At 38.6% G+C, this 18581-nt stretch overlaps 3 protein-coding genes across 3 annotated transcripts; all 3 read left to right on the plus strand.

Annotated features, from left to right (window-relative positions):
• Positions 1-11: 11 nt before the first annotated feature.
• Positions 12-1024, plus strand: LOC122074459. The gene is made up of 4 exons (XM_042639270.1): positions 12-171; positions 246-370; positions 469-608; positions 700-1024. The coding sequence occupies exons 1-4, from the start codon at positions 120-122 to the stop codon at positions 845-847; spliced, it is 465 nt and encodes a 154-aa protein (XP_042495204.1). The 5' UTR covers positions 12-119; the 3' UTR covers positions 848-1024.
• A 354-nt stretch (positions 1025-1378) lies between these two features.
• LOC122074457 (pheophytinase, chloroplastic) lies at positions 1379-7312 on the plus strand. Its single transcript, XM_042639268.1, has 7 exons — positions 1379-1711; positions 1811-1912; positions 2427-2565; positions 3071-3241; positions 5034-5277; positions 6038-6129; positions 6912-7312. Exons 1-7 carry the CDS (start codon positions 1612-1614, stop codon positions 7183-7185), a joined length of 1122 nt encoding a protein of 373 aa, XP_042495202.1. The 5' UTR covers positions 1379-1611; the 3' UTR covers positions 7186-7312.
• Positions 7313-7899: 587 nt separating this feature from the next.
• Positions 7900-10860, plus strand: LOC122074458 (probable pinoresinol-lariciresinol reductase 3). Its single transcript, XM_042639269.1, has 5 exons — positions 7900-8129; positions 8281-8415; positions 9307-9544; positions 9707-9910; positions 10411-10860. Exons 1-5 carry the CDS (start codon positions 7950-7952, stop codon positions 10575-10577), a joined length of 924 nt encoding a protein of 307 aa, XP_042495203.1. The 5' UTR covers positions 7900-7949; the 3' UTR covers positions 10578-10860.
• Positions 10861-18581: the final 7721 nt, after the last annotated feature.

The following is an 18581-nucleotide window of genomic DNA, read 5'->3' on the forward strand; positions in this document are numbered from 1 at the left end:
AAAAAAAAAAAAAAGAGGAAAGTCGCCCACCAGCAACAGACTGTTAAATAGTTTATGATTCATCCATAATTGATTAGTTCTGAAGGTTACTTTGGCTTCTCCCTCTCTCTCTCTCTGTGATGGGTTCTCTTATGGCAGGATGGGACTCACCTGTCCCAGATCTTAAATCAGGTAATTAACCTCACAAATCTCTCATATCCATGCTTTCCCAGAAATCTCTTATGGGTTTTTTGTTATTATTTCAGCTAAATATCTGAGGAACAGATCATTCACCAAAGAAGAAATCGAAGCTTACTGGAGATCAAAGAAGACAACAGAGGAAGAACACCTCAGGAGTACTCTCTCTAGTCTACAAGAAACCACTCATCAGGTCTAGTTTTCTATCTGAAGCTCTGGCTTTCATATATACCCCATTAATGCCCTTTAGTAATCATTGGCTTCATGGCTTGTCTGGTTTAATTATTACAGGAAAGTGGCCAAAAAGAATCAGGAGTAAGACTTGAGAGATCAAACTCCCTTCCCCTAACTGATATGAGGAAGGGTGATCTCACAAGTATGGTCTCTGAAACAGATCCAGATGATGAGAAGATCATAAAGAATAATGCCTGGTTAGTATTTATTAAGCCTGTAGTCAACCTAATTAAGAGTTTTTAAGTAATTAATATGAGCCTGATGAAGTACTTCTAATAATCTCTACAGGTGGACTAGGAGCAACTTTGCTTTTTTGAATGAACCTCCTGTGATAGTTACAGAAGGTCCTTCCTACAAATATGCATCACAGTACCATCTTACCAACTTCAGTTCCTCTGAACCAGCTGGTACTCGCCCTGGATTAATAACTACCTGAATGACATATATGGAGATGAACTCAATAAGCAAGGGAAGAATACAAGTCTCTTCTCATGACTTTGTATAAAGATGATGAGGATTACTGTATATACAAGGGTGATTTGTAATAGTGATTTGGGAGTGAAAGGCTAATTTTGTTGGACAATGAATAAATTTGCTACTTAATTTTCATTTATGAATCTTGCAACCAAGCTCAGGTCAATAAATTCAATTTTGAATCAATTATTTCACATTGGTATTTATTTCTGAGTTTGACTCGTCTTATCTCATTGGGGTCATTCACATGGATGTGTAGTGCTTTTCATTGATATCAATAAAAATTAAATTTCATTTAACCTTATGATGATTCTGGTCTATGCGGTTGTAGGATCAGTATGAATCTATAGGAATAATCAAGTCTTCCACTTGGATATTTGTCATTGAAAAAAAAAAAAAATCTCAACCTAACACCACCAATGCGAAAATTACAGGCCCTTGCCCAGCCCAGGGTAAAACCTTAATCCCAGGCCCAAAAAATGAAAATTCCCGGGAAAACATACCAAAACTGAAAAGAATCTGGAGATTCAATTGGCTTAAAACTTGCCACAGCTCCAAAAGCACAACCACCACACAAAAACAAAAGAAGGCACACCCACACCCAGCGCCTACTGCACCTCTCAAAATTCTCTTTCTTCATCCCTCTCTGTGAACTTCAATATTATTATTAGTGGGATTGTTTCTAAGAAGTGTGGTATTCATTGGGTTTATGGTTTTAAGATTTCGATGTCTACTTCATATGCCGTTCCAGCTCCCATCAGAAGTACAGTTTCCATTAATCCCCTCCGACATCGATTCATCCTTCCCCAGAGGACTTATCCGTTTAGTAAGATTTTTTTTTTTTTCCAATTTCTCTGTGCTTTTCGTTCCATTTCAGTGGCTGAAACTCTTGGATGTTGTCTCATCCCCACTTCCTCCTCTTAAGGAAACAAATGCGGAATGCTTAGAAGGAATTTCTCCTTGAAGGGTATCGTTGTTGCAGGTGTTTCGGTTGTGGGTTCTGCTCTGACTACCGATCCCGGTAAAGGTACCACTCTCTGTTCTCTGTTTAGTTTTCCAAACTTTAATTGTTATGGTTGCTGGATTTGGAGAGCATGGTCTTCCCTATATTCTCTGTAACCTATATATCTGACTGCCTTTACTAGAATTTTGATTCAACACACTTTTGATTTATCCCCTATTATCTTTCATAATGAACAATGATGAACAATATTGCAAGGTCACATTTTGAGGTAGTGAGTTAATTACATTGTTGCTATTGAAGGCATGTGCTATCCTTTGTGTTCCTTATCATATTCATTTGATAATTCGAGTTCTTATTGGTAAAGTACTTTTTAGTCATTTGTTACTCTCCCTATTCTGTTAAAATTTGAACTTAATAATGTCACATATGACCTCTTTCCTTTCATATGGCTCTTCAATTGCACAAAGAAAAACTTTTTGTTGTCTGGCTTTTCTTTTGAAGAATTTTGAGGACATACCTAGATATTATTGGATAACAAACTTGCTGTTAGAATAGGTTTAATATATCTTATTTGCAGGGATGGAAAGATTACCTTTAAAGCCAGAAGGCTATGATTTTTGGATGTGGCGAGGTCATAAAATACATTATGTAGAACAAGGAGAAGGGTTCCCTATCGTTCTTATACACGGGTTTGGTGCTTCTGCATTTCACTGGAGGTTTGTGTGTGTTTTGGTGTTTATCTCCCATTCTGCACCATGTTCACTGGATATTCATTATGTAGAACCCTATTTTTTTTTAATAATGTTATCAGCATTGGATACCGTTAAGAGGATATTTGTGTATGTTGCACAATCTGTATAGATTTTCATCTTGGCCTCCTAGGCAATGAGATCTGTGAATCTAGCTTGTAAAGTATTTTCTCTTTTGGGAGTTAAATTCAACAGTGTCATCTTTCATTTCCAGACCTGAACATATTTAAGTTGGAATAACAAACACTAGTTACGTCTACATGTTCAACATGATAAATGTATTCTCTGGATTGTCATGCTATTGTTTGGTATCAGCTTTGAATTCTCGTCTTGAAGTTGCTACAAATTTGATGTTACTTCAATGTAGTGCCCTTTTCTTCTTCTTTTCTTTTATTTTTATTTATTTATTTGTTATTTTTTTTTTAGAGATCTCTTGTAGGGAACTAATACTTTCATTTTTCCATGTTAGCAGATACAACATTCCAGAGTTGGCTAAAAAGTATAAAGTTTATGCTATAGACTTACTGGGATTTGGTTGGAGTGATAAAGCATTAATTGAGTATGATGCCATGGTATGGAGGGACCAGATTGTGGATTTTGTGAAGGAGATTGTAAAGGAACCAGCAGTTTTAGTTGGAAACAGGTAGCAACCTACAAAAAGCCAGGCATTGTTGTTTAGCTTTTGAACAGCTCTTGTGTTAAATTAATGAGAATCCATGTGTTTTGTCACTACTAAAGCCCAATTTGGTTTTAGCCTGCTCTTGCCCCCTTTTGAACCTTCAAGTTGTGCCATCTAACCTCTTGTAGTCTTACTGTTCGCACATTTATTGTACATGACGATACCATTTGAGTCAACCTCATTTTGTAACCTATATATGCTTCCAATTCCCTTAATGGATTCACTTCTAATTCTATCCTTTATAGACATTTCATTCGTCTATCTCAACAACCACATCTTTCCCATGCGAGTCATATCTATATGTCATTTCCTGACCAACAAACATTCTGCTCCACATAGTATGGCTGATATTATAACTATTTTATAAAATGTTTCCTTAATTTTATTGCTTGTGTTAATCATGCAGCACTTCTGAAGTGTTAGATCAAACACCAAGAAATACGAAAATAAAGAGACAATAGATCCGCACGACACAGAGATTTAACGAGGCTCACACACCAGTGTGGTGTGCTACGTCTTCGGGCGAAGAAGAAGATGTTTCACTATGCAGAAGAGAGATTACACCCAAGCAACAGTGAGAAAACTCGCATTGAAACCCTAGCTTGATAAACCCTCAAAATACAATGACTTTCTCAACAAGACAACAGTACATTATATACTCCAAGTCGCGGGTCGACCCAACCCCTCTGCTTCCATCACAGATCTCAGAAAACTTCTCATTCGGGTCGCCACCAAAATATGTCGGAGCGGGTCAATCTTCAAAACGGGTCAAGAATTCGAGACAAACTTAACATGAAGCAATCCACCCACTCTGTCCATTCCACTCTGATCCTATTAGCAATATCTTTTGCAACCTTTCACACTGTATGCATGATTGGACCAATCTAAAAACAAAAGGGTGTGGGGTCTCTCTTTGTTGTGTTTCTTTAGTACTCTGTTGTGTTTGTATTCTTATTAAGACTTCACTCTAGATATTCTGTTTGATTCTAAAACATCCTGCCATTGTCCTAACTTGGCAAACACTCCGCTCAACTCTTGAGAATCAATATCAAATCATCAGAAAACAACACTCGTCATGGTACCCCATATATATGCTTAGTGAACCTGTTTATAACTGAATACCAAAGAAGGGGGGAAAATGGCCCACTCATAACTGAGGCAAAGAGATACACACTCAATATCTCTCTTGTTCTTGTAAATAGGAGTCACAATGCTTTTCCTCCATTGATCACATTTCTATGTTTCCATGGCTGTGTTAAAAATTTTAGTTAAAATAAAGCATTGCCCCTGTGCATTCCTGACCCTCAACTGGGAGACCATCTGGTCTTAGGTCCTTCCTTGTCCTCAACTTTTTTTAATACCTATTTAACTTTAGGTAACTTGATTATACATCAATGTTTACTGATTCCTCGAAAACCAACATTACTGAATATCCTTATTTGGCACTTCCAAACATGCCCATATAAAAGCTCCTCCAACTGTATTCAGTCTCCTCATCCTTAAGTAGGACTCTTTGATCCTCATTCTTAATGCATATAATATATAACATAATTCATGTACATCTTCCTCTCAAATAGTATTTGATTTAATACATATTTTCCGTGAAAGAGGTTACCATAATAATATTTTAATGGATTCCTTTTAATGTTATTCAGTGCTTACAGTTGCTTTTTATACCATGCTGAGAGTGGTTAACATGAAGTTCTATTTTGAAGCACTGGAAACACTGACCATGCCATCTATGGTTATATTTCAGCCTTGGGGGATTTACTGCTTTGGTTACAGCAGCAGATGTGCCTGAGCAAATCGCTGCAGTTGTACTACTGAATTCTGCAGGGCAGTTTGGGAATGCAAGTGGAAAAACTGACACCAGTTCTGAGGAAACATCCTTACAGAAGTTTCTTTTAAAGCCACTGAAGGAAGTTTTTCAACGTGTTGTTCTTGGATTTCTGTTCTGGCAGGCAAAGAAACCTGCTCGGATTGAATCAGTCTTAAAAAGTGTATGGTCCTCAATTTCTACTCTAGCTGGTGATATTTCCTCTTCTAAAGCTTAATGGGAAATGAATAGAACATAAAAATTGTGATGTGTTTTTAGTAATGGTGGCCTGTGATCTCTCTAGACAGAAAGATTAGCTTTGAGCTTGCCAAACTATTCCTGTTGCAAAAAGAAAAAGATACATTCCATTAATACTACCAAATGAAAATTTTATTATTTGTGTTTTTGCCATTTCACATGGCATACATTTTAAGTGAGATGCAAATATCTATCCTCTTCTGTAGTTGCATCTAGCCTACTTGAAGGAGCCCAAAAGTGAGAAGTCAAGATGGAATCTATAGAAAACTGTTAATGTGATTAAAGTTATATGGTGGAAAACAAGAAACACCTGGAGCAAAATTACATAACAAAATGTAAAACATAAAGCAAAGAAACCATAATTGAAAAGTCTAGCACTTTCTAATAGATTACACTAGAGTCAAGCTATTTGACCTTAACTTAATTAGATGATCATAGCCTTGTGCCTTTCCTCCATTTGTTTCTTTTCTCCTATTTTGGGGAACCATTTAAGAGTTGTTTCTTATTCCCCCAAAGGGTAAACTAATGTCCAAGCCGAGGCAGGGAAAGAGTTTCTTACCATCCTTATCCTGCTGCGGTTTTAGATTCACTTCTTTGGAGTTCCTACTGTCTCCATCTTTACCACTGTGCTGATTTTCATGTTCCATTTTTAAATCTGTTCATTAACATCTCTTTTTCCAATATAGGTGTACATAAATACAACCAATGTGGATGACTATCTTGTGGAATCGATAACAAGACCAGCTGCAGATCCCAATGCTGGAGAAGTTTATTACAGGTATGGATTTAAGTCTTCATTTATCCTGTCCTGGATGAGAGCTTATATGTTTGGCCATATGAGCACAGCTAACAAACCTAGACTCTCAAATAACATTTAACCAGTAGGAGTGACGACCATCGACTTAATTGGTTGATGACCCCTTTGGTCTTTCAAACCTGTAGACTCCCATCTGCTCTTCTGCCCTCCAAGTAATGTGGTATATCAGATGTTTACAGCCATGCAAAATAAGGTTTTCTTTTGACCTTGACCTGGATGCTGACATTGAGAGTAAGACCCATCCATGGAGGTTCCCAATTCCCAAGTGCCCCAATATCATGGACTTCTGTTCCCCCCCCCCCCCACTTTTTTCGTTGGAGAAAGTTTACTACACCCATCTCGTCTAGGGTCATAAATGTCTGCCCTCATGTTGCACAAGGTCAATAATACTCCTGTGCCATTCCCCGATATCCTCTACAGACCATCCGAACCCCTTGGTCTCCCTTGACCGTGGCTGAAAGAAAACTGTCTCCTGTATTCATCAGTGAAATTTTTGGCCCGAGGCAGGTAATTGTGTGGAGATTGGGATTTGATACCAGGTCTATGCTATCAACTGTAACAGACTTCACTACCAGGACAGGAGCATCTGCCATAAGGAATTAGAATTATGTAATTCACAATCAAAGCATTACCCATTATACGAATCAATTTTTTTGCCCATTGTCATGGCCATCTGGACATAATATCCTCAATATTGCCCTGTTCCCTCGATTTACAATGTGCTATGTTTTTTTAATTTCTAGATTAATGACGCGATTCATGTCAAACCAGACGAAGTATACACTTGACAGTGTCTTAAGCAGACTCACTTGCCCTCTGTTGTTGCTTTGGGGTGACTTGGACCCTTGGGTGGGTCCTGCAAAGGCTGCGCGAATCAAAGAATTTTATCCTAATACATCCATTGTGAATCTCCAAGCAGGGCACTGTCCACATGATGAAGTTCCAGAGGAAGTTAATAAAGCTCTTGTAAATTGGTTGTCATCTCTGAAACTCAATCCTTCTCTTCAGACTGTTTAACTTGTACATGTAATAGCCACATAAAATATTGAGACCCCAGGTATTATGTCTGGGTTGAAATTTTTGCTTGTAATATATAATTGTAACATTACTGTGTATAGTCATAATTAAAGTTGCGGATTTTGTAGCCTTGGGGGCCAATAAGCTTAAACTTTCGCGAGTGTGGTGGGTTGACCCACCTCCTTTCATTGTAAATAGGTCCTTTGTTGATGGCTTGATGCTCGGTGTTTCTCTGAGTCATCTTTCTCTTTATAAAATTTCTCTCTTTTGAACAAAAAATGATAATAACAATAATAATTAAATTTTCATATAGGAAGAAGAGGTGTGTTGTGAGCACAGTTTCAAAAGTTGGGAATCGGTTCAGTGAGTCGGCTGATTCAGATTGGAATTCGTCATGGCCGATTTCATTTTCCCCGATTTTACATAATCTATTCATACTAAGAAACCTTAGAATCGCTGAGTTTTCAGATTTGAGAACCGATTCAGGTCCGTGTTTTAAGACATTGGTTGAAACGTGAAAGATGGTGGGGTGTTATATTTCTTTAATCTCAGTTCTTGGATTGGTATCGATAAAAATTCATTTTTTATTTCCTTTCCCCTGTGGGTCGTACCAGTGGATCGGTATCAGATCGGTTTCGACCGATACCGATCCGATTTTTGAAACCATTACGGACAAAACTCATTCCCTATAGCTTATAATGGAGCAGAAGAGTAGATCGGTCTTCTAAGTGCTCTTAGTATTACTAAAACTGCGACGATCGGCGATGGCGAAGAGTAGAGTTTTGATAATCGGAGCGACGGGAAATCTAGGGTTTCATCTCGCGAACGCAAGTCTCAGATACGGTCATCCAACCTTCGCTCTTGTTAGAGAATCCGCGTTTTCTCAGCCCGAGAAATCTCAGAAAATCGAAGCTCTCTCCAGTGCCGGAGCGAAACTTTTCAAGGTCTCCCCTCTCTCTCTCTCTCTCACATTTCCTTCCCCCTCCCCCCTCCCCCCTTTTTTTTTTTCTTTGAATCTTCTCTTTATATTGTTCTAGCTTCTGGAATTCAAATTTCTTGCTTATCTGATTTTTTTTTTTTTTTAATATATGATAGGGCTCGCTACAAGATTTCTCGAGCCTCGTTGAAGCGGTTGAGCAAGTTGATGTAGTCATTTGTGCAGTTTCATCGAAGCAGGTTCTCGATCAGAAGCACCTTATCCGAGCTATTAAACAAGCCGGATGCATTAAGGTTACTTTTTTTTCCCTTGATTCTTTTTTTTATTAAAAGGCTTTTTTTTGAAAAATTATGGGCGAAATGCTGATGCTTTAAGGCTTAAGCTTCTATGTTGGCCACAATTATCGTTTTGATGCTCTCTATTAGACACTGCAAACTTTGACTAGCATTAGCGATGGCTGAATGTTTGGTTCCGTATGGGTTTGGGCTTTTTTGCTAACTGACTAACTCGAACAAAATCCAAATTAGATCCTCCTTGGTGATCAGTAAATTTTTAGATGACAAAGGTGTATTTATTATCTTATATGATGATGATATGTTAATCATGGGTACAAACCTTAACATACAAAGAAATTCATGTCAAAGGTTGACACAAAGGACATGGGAGAGAGGCTGATGTGATTCTTGAAATCAAGATCATTAGAACCGATGATGAGATAATTTTATCTCAAGCCCACTACGTGGAGAACCTACTTAAGAAGTGTGGTTATTTTGAAACTCCATCAGGTATGACTCCTTTTGCTGTCAGTAGTTAATTGGATTTTTGGCAAGACATCAAGGTGAACTGATATCTCAAAAAGAATATTTACCAATAATTGGTTCAATGTCTTACTTGATGAACTGCACAAGTCCAGACATTAATCTAGCTGTTGGAAAATTAAGATAGGGAGAATATTTATGCCACTTTTGGAAGTTAATTATTATCTATGTGCATATTTAGTATGGGATTGGAACAAGTATTTATGAAATTACCCCACAATATTGATTAGCTGATTTATTTTTTTCTTTGTTTTCCAGATATTTGTTGCTTGAGACAGATATTGTTGATGTAGAAAAAGTAATATTCAAGTTGGGTGGGATTGATTAATTTCTCCACTAAGTGGCTTGCCTATCTGAATGTTGCAGAGGTTCATTCCAGCAGAATTCGGGGTAGATCCTGATAAGATTCAGATATCCAACCTTGACCATGGCTTCTATTCCAGGAAAGCTGAAATCCGACGCATTATAGAAACTGAAAGCATTCCCTACACATACATTTGCTGCAACCTCTTTACAAGCTCTTTACTTTCATTACTAGTTCAACCAGGCCTTAGGACTCCTCGCAGAGACACAGTCAATATATTTGGAGATGGAAACACTAAAGGTCTTTTTAATTTATTTATCTTTCCAACCGATGGCTATAGCATTTGATTGGGTCTTTGGAACTAAAAGTTCTTGTGGTAGTCTGCCACCATATTGTATGGGTAATGTTTATGCAATTTAAACTTTGGCCCTCGTGATTTATGATTGAGGAATTCCCTTGCAGCTGTCTTCATGAAGGAAACTGATGTTGCAACCTTCACAATAAACACAGTGGATGATCCCAGGACTCTAAATAAAGCATTGCATCTTAGGCCCATGGGGAATGTTTACTCCATGAATGAGCTGGTTGAGATTTGGGAGACCAAGATTGGGAAGAAGCTTGAAAAGATCCATCTATCAGAAGAGCAGCTTCTTAAGAACATTCGAGGTATGGAATGGTTTGCATTGTTGTGTAGTAATCAGAAAGCTTCCTGATGGAATTGGAACTGATTAGTTATGCATAAATGGCCATTTCAAAATTTTCTTTTCTGCTTAATAATCATCTAAAGAGGCTAAAAACTTGTAGTTCCTGTATTTCAGGGTTAAATTTGATTTCCGTACTGCCTCTTATGCACTGGATTTATGACCTCGAAAATTAGTATAGCAAGGGTAAATCTCATGGCTACCACTCTAATGGTTGGGAAGTGGTGGCATTTTAACCTAAAGCTAGAGTCGTGCATCCTAATTCATAACTTTAACCTATAAATATATCAGGCATTATAGATTTAATGGCTCAATTTTCTTGTCATGTATTCTGTTGTTCCTCGAGATGGGCCAGTATTTCATCTTGAAAATGCTTATTTTTAACTTGTGTTTTGTTTATGCCTACCTCCAACTGAATAAAAGACAATTTCAAAAGAGGGTATTATATGTGTGCTCATGTTGCAGACACTCCTTATCCAAACAACATGGAGCTGATCTTCACATATTCTGCTTTCATAAAAGGAGATCAAACTTACTTTGACATCGAGTCATCTGGTGGCGTAGATGGCACTGGTCTTTATCCAAACGTGAAATACACTACTGTCAGCGAGTATCTAGACACCCTGATGTAAGATATTCTCTTCCAAATGCTGTGGTAGCCTTTGCTTTTGTCTGTTGTAATTGACAGAATCTTAATTTTATATATATATATATATATATGTGTGTGTGTGTGAACTTATAAAGGAAGACAGCAAGAAAGATTTGAACCAGGAGAAAGATTGTTCAGCTAGAGAGGGGCCTTGAATCTTCCTTTTTTTATTTTTTATTTTTGGTAACTGGGGCCTTGAATCCAGAGCCCCTAATCCACTGTATTCCATGGGACAATTAGTGGATACAGTAGACCCATTTGGATTATTGTAAGTGTTCATTCAATTCCTTTTTCTTTTTTTTTTTTTGGGTGGGGGCGGGGTGTTGGTGTATGATGTCTTGTATTCCGTCGCAGTTTAATTCAGGGAGTATTGGTGCAGCACCTAGACAGGCAGGACGGCGGTCCCGCTAGCTAGTTAGCAGGCCGTGGGGGTTGCAAGGGGGGTAGGAGGCCCCCCTGCATAGCAGGGGGTGTAGGGGGCGCAGCCCCCCGCTCGAATTTTTTTATTTGAGGGCAATTGTAGTTTAATCCGGATTAGAGTTTTTTTTTGCTATATATTTGTAGCGAGGGTTTCTTTCTCTGTAATGCAAACAATACTGAGAGGTATGAGGACGAGCGTTGTAACCCTATTCTCTATTGATAGTGAAGCAGGATCTCATCTCACCGGGGACGTAGGCAACTTTGCCGAACCTCGTAAAATCCGTGTGCATTGTTTGTTTTGTTTTTCCATTATCTTCTGCATCGTTTTAGGGTTGTGTTTCTACAAATTGGTATCAGAGCTCTAGGTTTCCGTTTTCTAGGGTTTACTATCACGATGACAGGGAATGGATCGAATGTCAAGTATGACATCGAGAGGTTTAATGAGAAGAACAATTTCACCCTCTGGCTTCAAAGGATGAAGGATCTTCTGATACAGCAGGGTTTGGCAAAAACGTTGTTGGGGAAGTCGAAGAAACCTGCAAAAATTACTGACGAAGATTGAGAAGAAATGGAGGAAAAGGTGCTAAGTGCTATTCGATTAAATCTTTCTGATGATGTCCTACAATATGTTGTGGGTATCGAATCTGCACCGCAGTTATGGGCGAAACTTGAAAGCATCTACATGACGTAGTCCTTAACGAACAAGTTGTTCGTGAAGAAACAATTGTATTCTCTATAGATGGAGGAAAGTATGGATCTATTAGAGCATCTTAACATGTTCAATCAGATCGTAAGTAAACTTGCAAACCTGGAGGTTAAGATCGAGGACGAAGACAAGGCGTTACTATTGCTGTCATCGCTTCCAGAATCATATGATCACCTAGTAACGACTCTCTTGTGCGAGAAGGAGACCTTTGAGATGGATAAAGTCGCAGCCGCCCTCATGTCCAATGATACAAGGAAGAAGACCAGTAGTACGAAATCTCAAGGAGAAGGTTTTTTCGGAGGTGACAAGGAGCAGGAAAGAGAGATCAAATTAGAAAGGATCTGAGAAGAGTCGATCGAAATCAAAAGGGACAAAGACAAAGGTCTCTTGTTACTATTGCAAGAAGGAAGGTCATTTGAAGAGAGAGTGCATGAAGAGGAAGGCGGACTTAAAGAAGAAAGATGTAGATAAGGCATCTGAGGAAGCTAGCGTGGCTGACAGTTCATATGGAGATGATGGAGATGTACTCTCTATATCATTAGGTAAGAATCAACCTTCTGATTCTTGGATTTTAGATTCTGGATGTTCATATCACATGTGTCCACATAAGGATTGGTTTGATACATATCAACCATATAATGGTGGGTCTGTCCTAATGGGAAATGATGCCGTATGCAAGACCATTGGGATAGGCACTATCAAAATCAAGATGTTTGATGGGATAGTAAGAACCTTAGCAGATGTGAGACATGTACCAGAATTAAGGAAAAACTTAATATCTTTGGGGGCACTTGACTCAAATGGCTGCAAGTACATAGCAGAAGGTGGAGTTCTCAAAGTTATTAAGGGTGTAATGGTTGTCATGAAGGGACAGCTAGCAGGAAACCTATACAGACTCATAGGGAGCACAGTTATAGGTGGAGCATCTGTGACTACAGATGCAGTATTTGATACAGATGATACCTATCTGTGGCATATGCGGTTAGGGCATATGGGAGAAAGAGGATTGATGGAGCTTCATAAAAGGAAAATGTTGAAGGGAGTAAAAACTTGTAAATTGAACTTCTGCAAGTATTGTGTGTTCGGAAAACAGTGCAAGGTTAGCTTCAAAACTGCAAAACATAAGAGTAAAGGGGTGCTTGATTATGTACACAGCGATGTATGGGATCCTTCAACAACAAAATCTAAAGGTGGGGCAGAATACTTCGTGACCTTTGTTGATGATTACTCAAGGAAAGTCTGGATCTACTTCATGAAGCATAAAAGTGAGGTGTTCACTAAATTTAAGGAATGGAAGGCTGAGGTAGAAAGGAAGACAGGAAAGAAAATTAAATACTTGAGAACAGACAATGGAGGAGAGTACACATACAAGCCGTTTCTAGAATTGTGCAAAGCTGAAGGGATTACACGTCACTTCACAGTTCCAAAGACACCACAACAAAATGGTGTAGCTGAAAGGATGAACAGAACACTTCTAGAAAGAGCTCGGAGTATGAGGCTGAATGCAGGGTTGAGCAAGAGATTTTGGGCAGAAGCAGTGAACATGGCATGTTTCCTCATCAATAGGTCTCCATCAAAGGCGATTGATTGTGAAATTCCTGAAGAGGTATGGACAGGAAAACCAGTAGATTATTCTATTCTAAAAATATTTGGTTGTCCAGCCTATGCGCATGTTGAGAGTGAGCAGCGTTCCAAGTTAGACTCAAAGTCTAAGAAATGTATCTTTCTTGGTTTTAAGAAAGGTGTAAAGGGATTCAAGTTGTGGGATCCAAGTTCACAGAAAGTTGTGGTTAGCAGAGACGTGTTTGATGAGTCTCATATAGTGAAGTCAAATTACAATTCACAAGCAGTTGATGAAAATAAAGAAGGTTCTACTGTGCAGGTGGAGTTAGGTGAGTTAGAAACAACAAGAGAGAATGAGTCATCAAGTGACTTACCAGGACAACAGGAAGCAGTAGAAGTTCCCTATACTGTGGCAAAGGGTAAAGAGAAGCGTACTCACAAAGCACCTATGAGATACGGGTTTGAGGACATGGTTGCCTATGCCCTCACTGTAGGTACAGGTGATCCATCTTCCTACCATGATGCTTTGAGTGATGCACAACATGATAAATGGATGACAATTATGATGGAGGAAATGTAATCTCTACAGAAGAACAAGACTTGGGAGATTGTGGAAAAACCCAAGGGAAGAAAAATCATTGGGTGTAAATGGGTCTTTCGTAAGAAAGAGGCAGCATCTGAGAAGGAGCGTGAAAGGTATAAGGCCAGACTTGTAGCCAAGGGCTATGCACAGAAGGAGGGGATAGACTACAATGAAATATTTTCTCCGGTGGTGAAACACACTTCGATCAGGGTACTACTTGCTTTGGTGGCCATGTATGATTTAGAGCTTGAACAACTTGATGTGAAAACTGCATTTCTTCATGGTGACTTGGAGGAACAGATTTACATGGAGCAGCCTGAAGGTTTCAAGGTGCAGGGAAAGGAAGACCATGTTTGTCTACTTAAGAGGTCGCTTTATGGCCTTAAGCAATCTCCTAGGCAGTGGTACAAGCGCTTTGATTCCCACATGATGAAGATTGGCTACACAAGAAGTGAGTATGATAGTTGTGTTTATTATAAAGTGTCAAGTGATAATTCCATTATTTTGTTGATGCTTTATGTTGATGACATGCTCATTGCTGCAAAGAACAAACATGATATAGTCTCTTTGAAGTCTTTGTTGAGTGCTGAATTTGAGATGAAGGATCTTGGTGCCGCTAAGAAGATCCTTGGCATGGAAATCCTTAGAGATAGAAATGCAAGTAAACTTTGGGTAACTCAGAAGAGGTATATTGAAAAGGTGCTAGAGCGTTTCAATATGGACAAGGCCAAGCCGGTTAGCACTCCGTTAGCTGGCCACTTCAAGTTATCTGAAAGGGAATGCCCTACAACACATGAGGAGGTGGAGCAGATGTTTCAAGTCCCTTATGCTAGCGCAATTGGGAGTCTCATGTATGCTATGGTTTGTAGTAGGTCAAATTTGTCTCATGCAGTCAGTGTTGTTAGCAAATACATTAGTAATCCAGGGAAGGAGCATTGGAATGCAATTAAGTGGATCTTCAGATATTTGAGCAAGACTAAAGATATAGGTGTTATATTCAGTGGCATGGGAAGTTCTACAAAATTGGCAGGTTATGTTGATTCTGACTATGCTAGTGATTTAGACAAGATGAGGTCTACTACAGGGTATGTGTTTACATTGGCTGGTGGACCTATATCATGGAGGGCGATGCTTCAGTCTACAATTGCATTGTCCACTACAGAGGCAGAGTACATGGCAGCAGTTGAGGCTGCCAAGGAAGGAGTCTGGTTGGCTAGACTAGTTCGTGAGTTGGGGTTGGAGCAAGGAGGTACATTGTTACATTGTGACAGTCAGAGTGCCATACATCTTGCAAAGAATCAAGTGTTTCATGCAAGGATAAAGCATATTGATGTGAGATTTCACAAGATCAGGGAGCTTGTGTCAGAAGGCAGTATTCACTTGAGAAAAATTCATACATATCTCAATCCTGCAGATATGTTTACAAAGCCAGTTACTACAGAGAAGTTCGAGTCCTGTTTGGACTTGATTAATATTACTCATTGTTGAAGATGAGGGACGCACCAAACAGGTGCGAGTTTGTACCTCTAATGAGGTACAATGATGAAGACGTCTACAAGTTATCTTTACAGGAGGCTCGATAGAATTCAAGCCAAGGTGGAGATTGTTGATGTATGATGTCTTGTATTCTGTCGCAGTTTAATCCAGGGAGTACTGGTGCAGCACCTAAACAGGCAGGACGGTGGTCCCGCTAGCCGGTTAGCGGGCCGTGGGGGTTGCAAGGGGGTAGGAGGCCCCCTGCATAGCAGGGGGTGTAGGGGGTGCAGCCCCCCGCTCGAATTTTTTTATTTGAGGGCAATTGTAGTTTAATCCGGATTAGAATTTTTTTTCACTATATATTTGTAGCGAGGGTTTCTTTCTCTGTAATGCAAGTAATACTGAGAGGTATGAGGACGAGCGTTGTAACCCTATTCTCCATTGATAGTGAAGCAGGATCTCATCTCACCGGGGACGTAGGTAACCTGGCCGAACCTCGCAAAATCCGTGTGCATTGTTTGTTTTGTTTTTTCATTATCTTCTGCATCGTTTTAGGGTTACGTTTCTACACGGGGCAGGGCGGGGCGGAACAAACTAGAATGGCCATGGTGTGGTGACAAAAATTATAAGGAATTGACCTTTCCACATGGATCGAACCCAGATTGTATCCATTTGGGCAAATATGGTGTGATCCAACTTGAATATGCCATGTAATATGGAGATTGGGGACTATGACTCTTTTGCATAAGGTTGGTGATCTCTCTCTTCACATGCTATTCCCATGGCATAGTCAAATGCAGTTAATATTTTTAAATGCACTGGTAAAAGAGGAACAATTCAGGTTAGATAGAAGAGAAAAAATGGCAGGCCTAAAGTTGCTTTGGAGAAATGGAGAGAAGAAAGTCATGGATTAGAGCTGATCAGAAGTGTGGTTTTGAGCATGGTTGAATGGTAAAATATGTTTTGTGCAGTGGATCCTATTTAAGTTGAGGCGACTCCCATGCAAGGTTCTAAAACTCGGGATCGGTTAAGGCTGATATTTGAATTGGTCTGGATCAAATCATATCCGACAGATTTACCGGAATCCAGATTTACCTTTGTTATTTTTGATAAATTTTAGTTTTTTATTCTGTTTTTATCCTTGGGTTGTACCTGTGTTGGGATTGGATCTGCTAAGATGGGAATGGTCAAGACTGATTCTGATCTGAGTTTTAAAACTATGCTCCCAGGAATTATCGGAGTTTTAAAACCATGCTCCCATGACTTATGAAAATAAATTTTACATTTCAAAAACATATTTGTACGAGAATAAAGTTTTTTAAAGTTTTTTTTAAACGTGCGGGAAGGTTTACCACACCATTTTAAGTTTCACCAACTTCTCTATAATTTTAATATTTTTCCTAAATATTATCCCACTCCCATCTAAAGCTTCATGATGGATTACCATTCACAGTTAAGGTTCTAAAACTCGGGAATGGTGATGGAATGATCAAGGTTGAAACCATTCTGATACTATTTGAGGATGGATTAGATCGGATCTTAGTGGATAGGTCTACACCTATTGTTGTTGTTGTTTTTTTTTCCTTTTCTTTTAAATCAGTTTTTATGACAATTTTGTCTTAGAACTGTATACGTAGAATGAGATTGAAAAGGTCAAGATTGAAAATTGATCATAGCTGATACTAATCATTCCATTCCGTTTTTTTAGAACCATGTTTGCCATGGACTTAGTGCATTATAAAATATGATAAGAATTTTAGGTAGGTTATACAAACTTATCTATCCTTCTTTGCTTACAACCTCTTGCCATTTTTATTTTTTTTTTGGGGTGGGGGGTTGGAGAAATGCAACCTCTTGCATGACAAGAAGGTGAAACGCTACTGTCTTGACTTTATGTCGTTGTGTTGATAGGTTAGACTCTAATTTTGTTACTGTAGTTTAGATGGAAAGAATCTTAAAATAATGGTGGTTTTCGTTTAATTAAGGACGTAGGGTTGGGGAGTTGGGTGTAAAGACCGAAAGATACGACAATGACAATCGTACTACCTAGCTTGTCTGTATCTAATTTTGAAAGTTGTATGATATTATGGTTGACAAGGGAACAATGCACAAAGAATAAGTTGTAAGAATTGCACCAACAATCCTACCAAAAAAAGAGAAGTTCTAACAAAAGTGAACTATTTGAAGGGCTTTTGTGTCCCCCCGCATGTATTGGTATTGTCAACGCAAGCTAATGGATTCACACGAGAGGAGTGTCTCAGAATCCGTATATTGGGGAACCCAAATGGTTGACTAGGAGAAAGAATATCAACGAAGAGAAAAAGTGTGTGAGAAAGTGTATATTTTTTTAGGTGAATAAAAAATATATTAAAGACATGGAAAAAATACTAACAGAGCCATTGGGGTAATTAAGGGCAAAAACCCTAACTAAAGAAAACCAAGTCAAAAGAGAGGGTAGAGGGAGAAAAACAAGCAACAAATAGAAAATGATAATACACCAAAAGAGGGGAAGGGGGCAGAAACAAGCTGCAAAGACAAAGCGTTGTTGATATTCCCAACGCGATGGTATTACACGTGATAGAATTCTAATTTATAATCATCGAGCAATTTCACGTAAAATGATAATGATTTTTTTTGGTGGGGGTTAATTTATAGGAATAGTGATATTCACTTTATGAAGGGTTACTCCGTGAATATACATCATAAACTTACCCCAACTAAATGAAATCAGCTATATGAATTCTTGTTCTTTAATCAGCTCTATTTCACTGTAAATATATGAAACCAAATAATATTTTTCCCTTGGCCCCTTGTCTTGACGTGTAGTATGACTATTACATTTAAAATGCGTTATTTGTAACCATAAAATAGATAAGTTGAATGGACCGATTCATATCAGAATTGACTGTGGTTGGTCCTAATTCCAAGCGATCTAATTCAATGATTTTAAAGTTTTTTTTTTTGCCAATAGATTCCGATCTTTGTGAAATCGATTGAAAATTGGACTGCATCGAAACAATATAAACCAAACTAGACTTGGAAAATCCGACAAAACCGAATCCAAACCAATACAAGTATACAACCCATAAATTATTAAAAAAACATGTTTTTTCTCCATAATAAAAAACTAAACCCAAACCAGACTGTACCCGATATCATAGCAAATTGAAACAAAAACCAAATGTTCCCTTATTGGTTTGGTTTTGTAGTCACCAATTCTCACATCAAAATTGGTGCAA

The sequence above is a fragment of the Macadamia integrifolia genome, chromosome 3 (genome assembly GCF_013358625.1).
Source record: "Macadamia integrifolia cultivar HAES 741 chromosome 3, SCU_Mint_v3, whole genome shotgun sequence".
NCBI classification, from domain to species: Eukaryota; Viridiplantae; Streptophyta; class Magnoliopsida; order Proteales; family Proteaceae; genus Macadamia; species Macadamia integrifolia.

What these genes read in the sequence shown, in the direction of transcription:
- LOC122074459 (XM_042639270.1), top strand. Translation starts at nt 120, where the DNA reads ATGGGTTCTCTTATGGCAGGATGGGACTCACCTGTCCCAGATCTTAAA. An exon ending in TACAAGAAACCACTCATCAG is followed by an intron (nt 371 to 468) that starts GTCTAGTTTTCT and finishes TAATTATTACAG; the next exon opens with GAAAGTGGCCAAAAAGAATC. An exon ending in ATCATAAAGAATAATGCCTG is followed by an intron (nt 609 to 699) that starts GTTAGTATTTAT and finishes TAATCTCTACAG; the next exon opens with GTGGACTAGGAGCAACTTTG.
- LOC122074457 (XM_042639268.1), top strand. Translation starts at nt 1,612, where the DNA reads ATGTCTACTTCATATGCCGTTCCAGCTCCCATCAGAAGTACAGTTTCC. An exon ending in GACTACCGATCCCGGTAAAG is followed by an intron (nt 1,913 to 2,426) that starts GTACCACTCTCT and finishes TCTTATTTGCAG; the next exon opens with GGATGGAAAGATTACCTTTA. An exon ending in GCAGTTTTAGTTGGAAACAG is followed by an intron (nt 3,242 to 5,033) that starts GTAGCAACCTAC and finishes GTTATATTTCAG; the next exon opens with CCTTGGGGGATTTACTGCTT.
- LOC122074458 (XM_042639269.1), top strand. Translation starts at nt 7,950, where the DNA reads ATGGCGAAGAGTAGAGTTTTGATAATCGGAGCGACGGGAAATCTAGGG. An exon ending in TGGAGATGGAAACACTAAAG is followed by an intron (nt 9,545 to 9,706) that starts GTCTTTTTAATT and finishes ATTCCCTTGCAG; the next exon opens with CTGTCTTCATGAAGGAAACT. An exon ending in GCTTCTTAAGAACATTCGAG is followed by an intron (nt 9,911 to 10,410) that starts GTATGGAATGGT and finishes CTCATGTTGCAG; the next exon opens with ACACTCCTTATCCAAACAAC.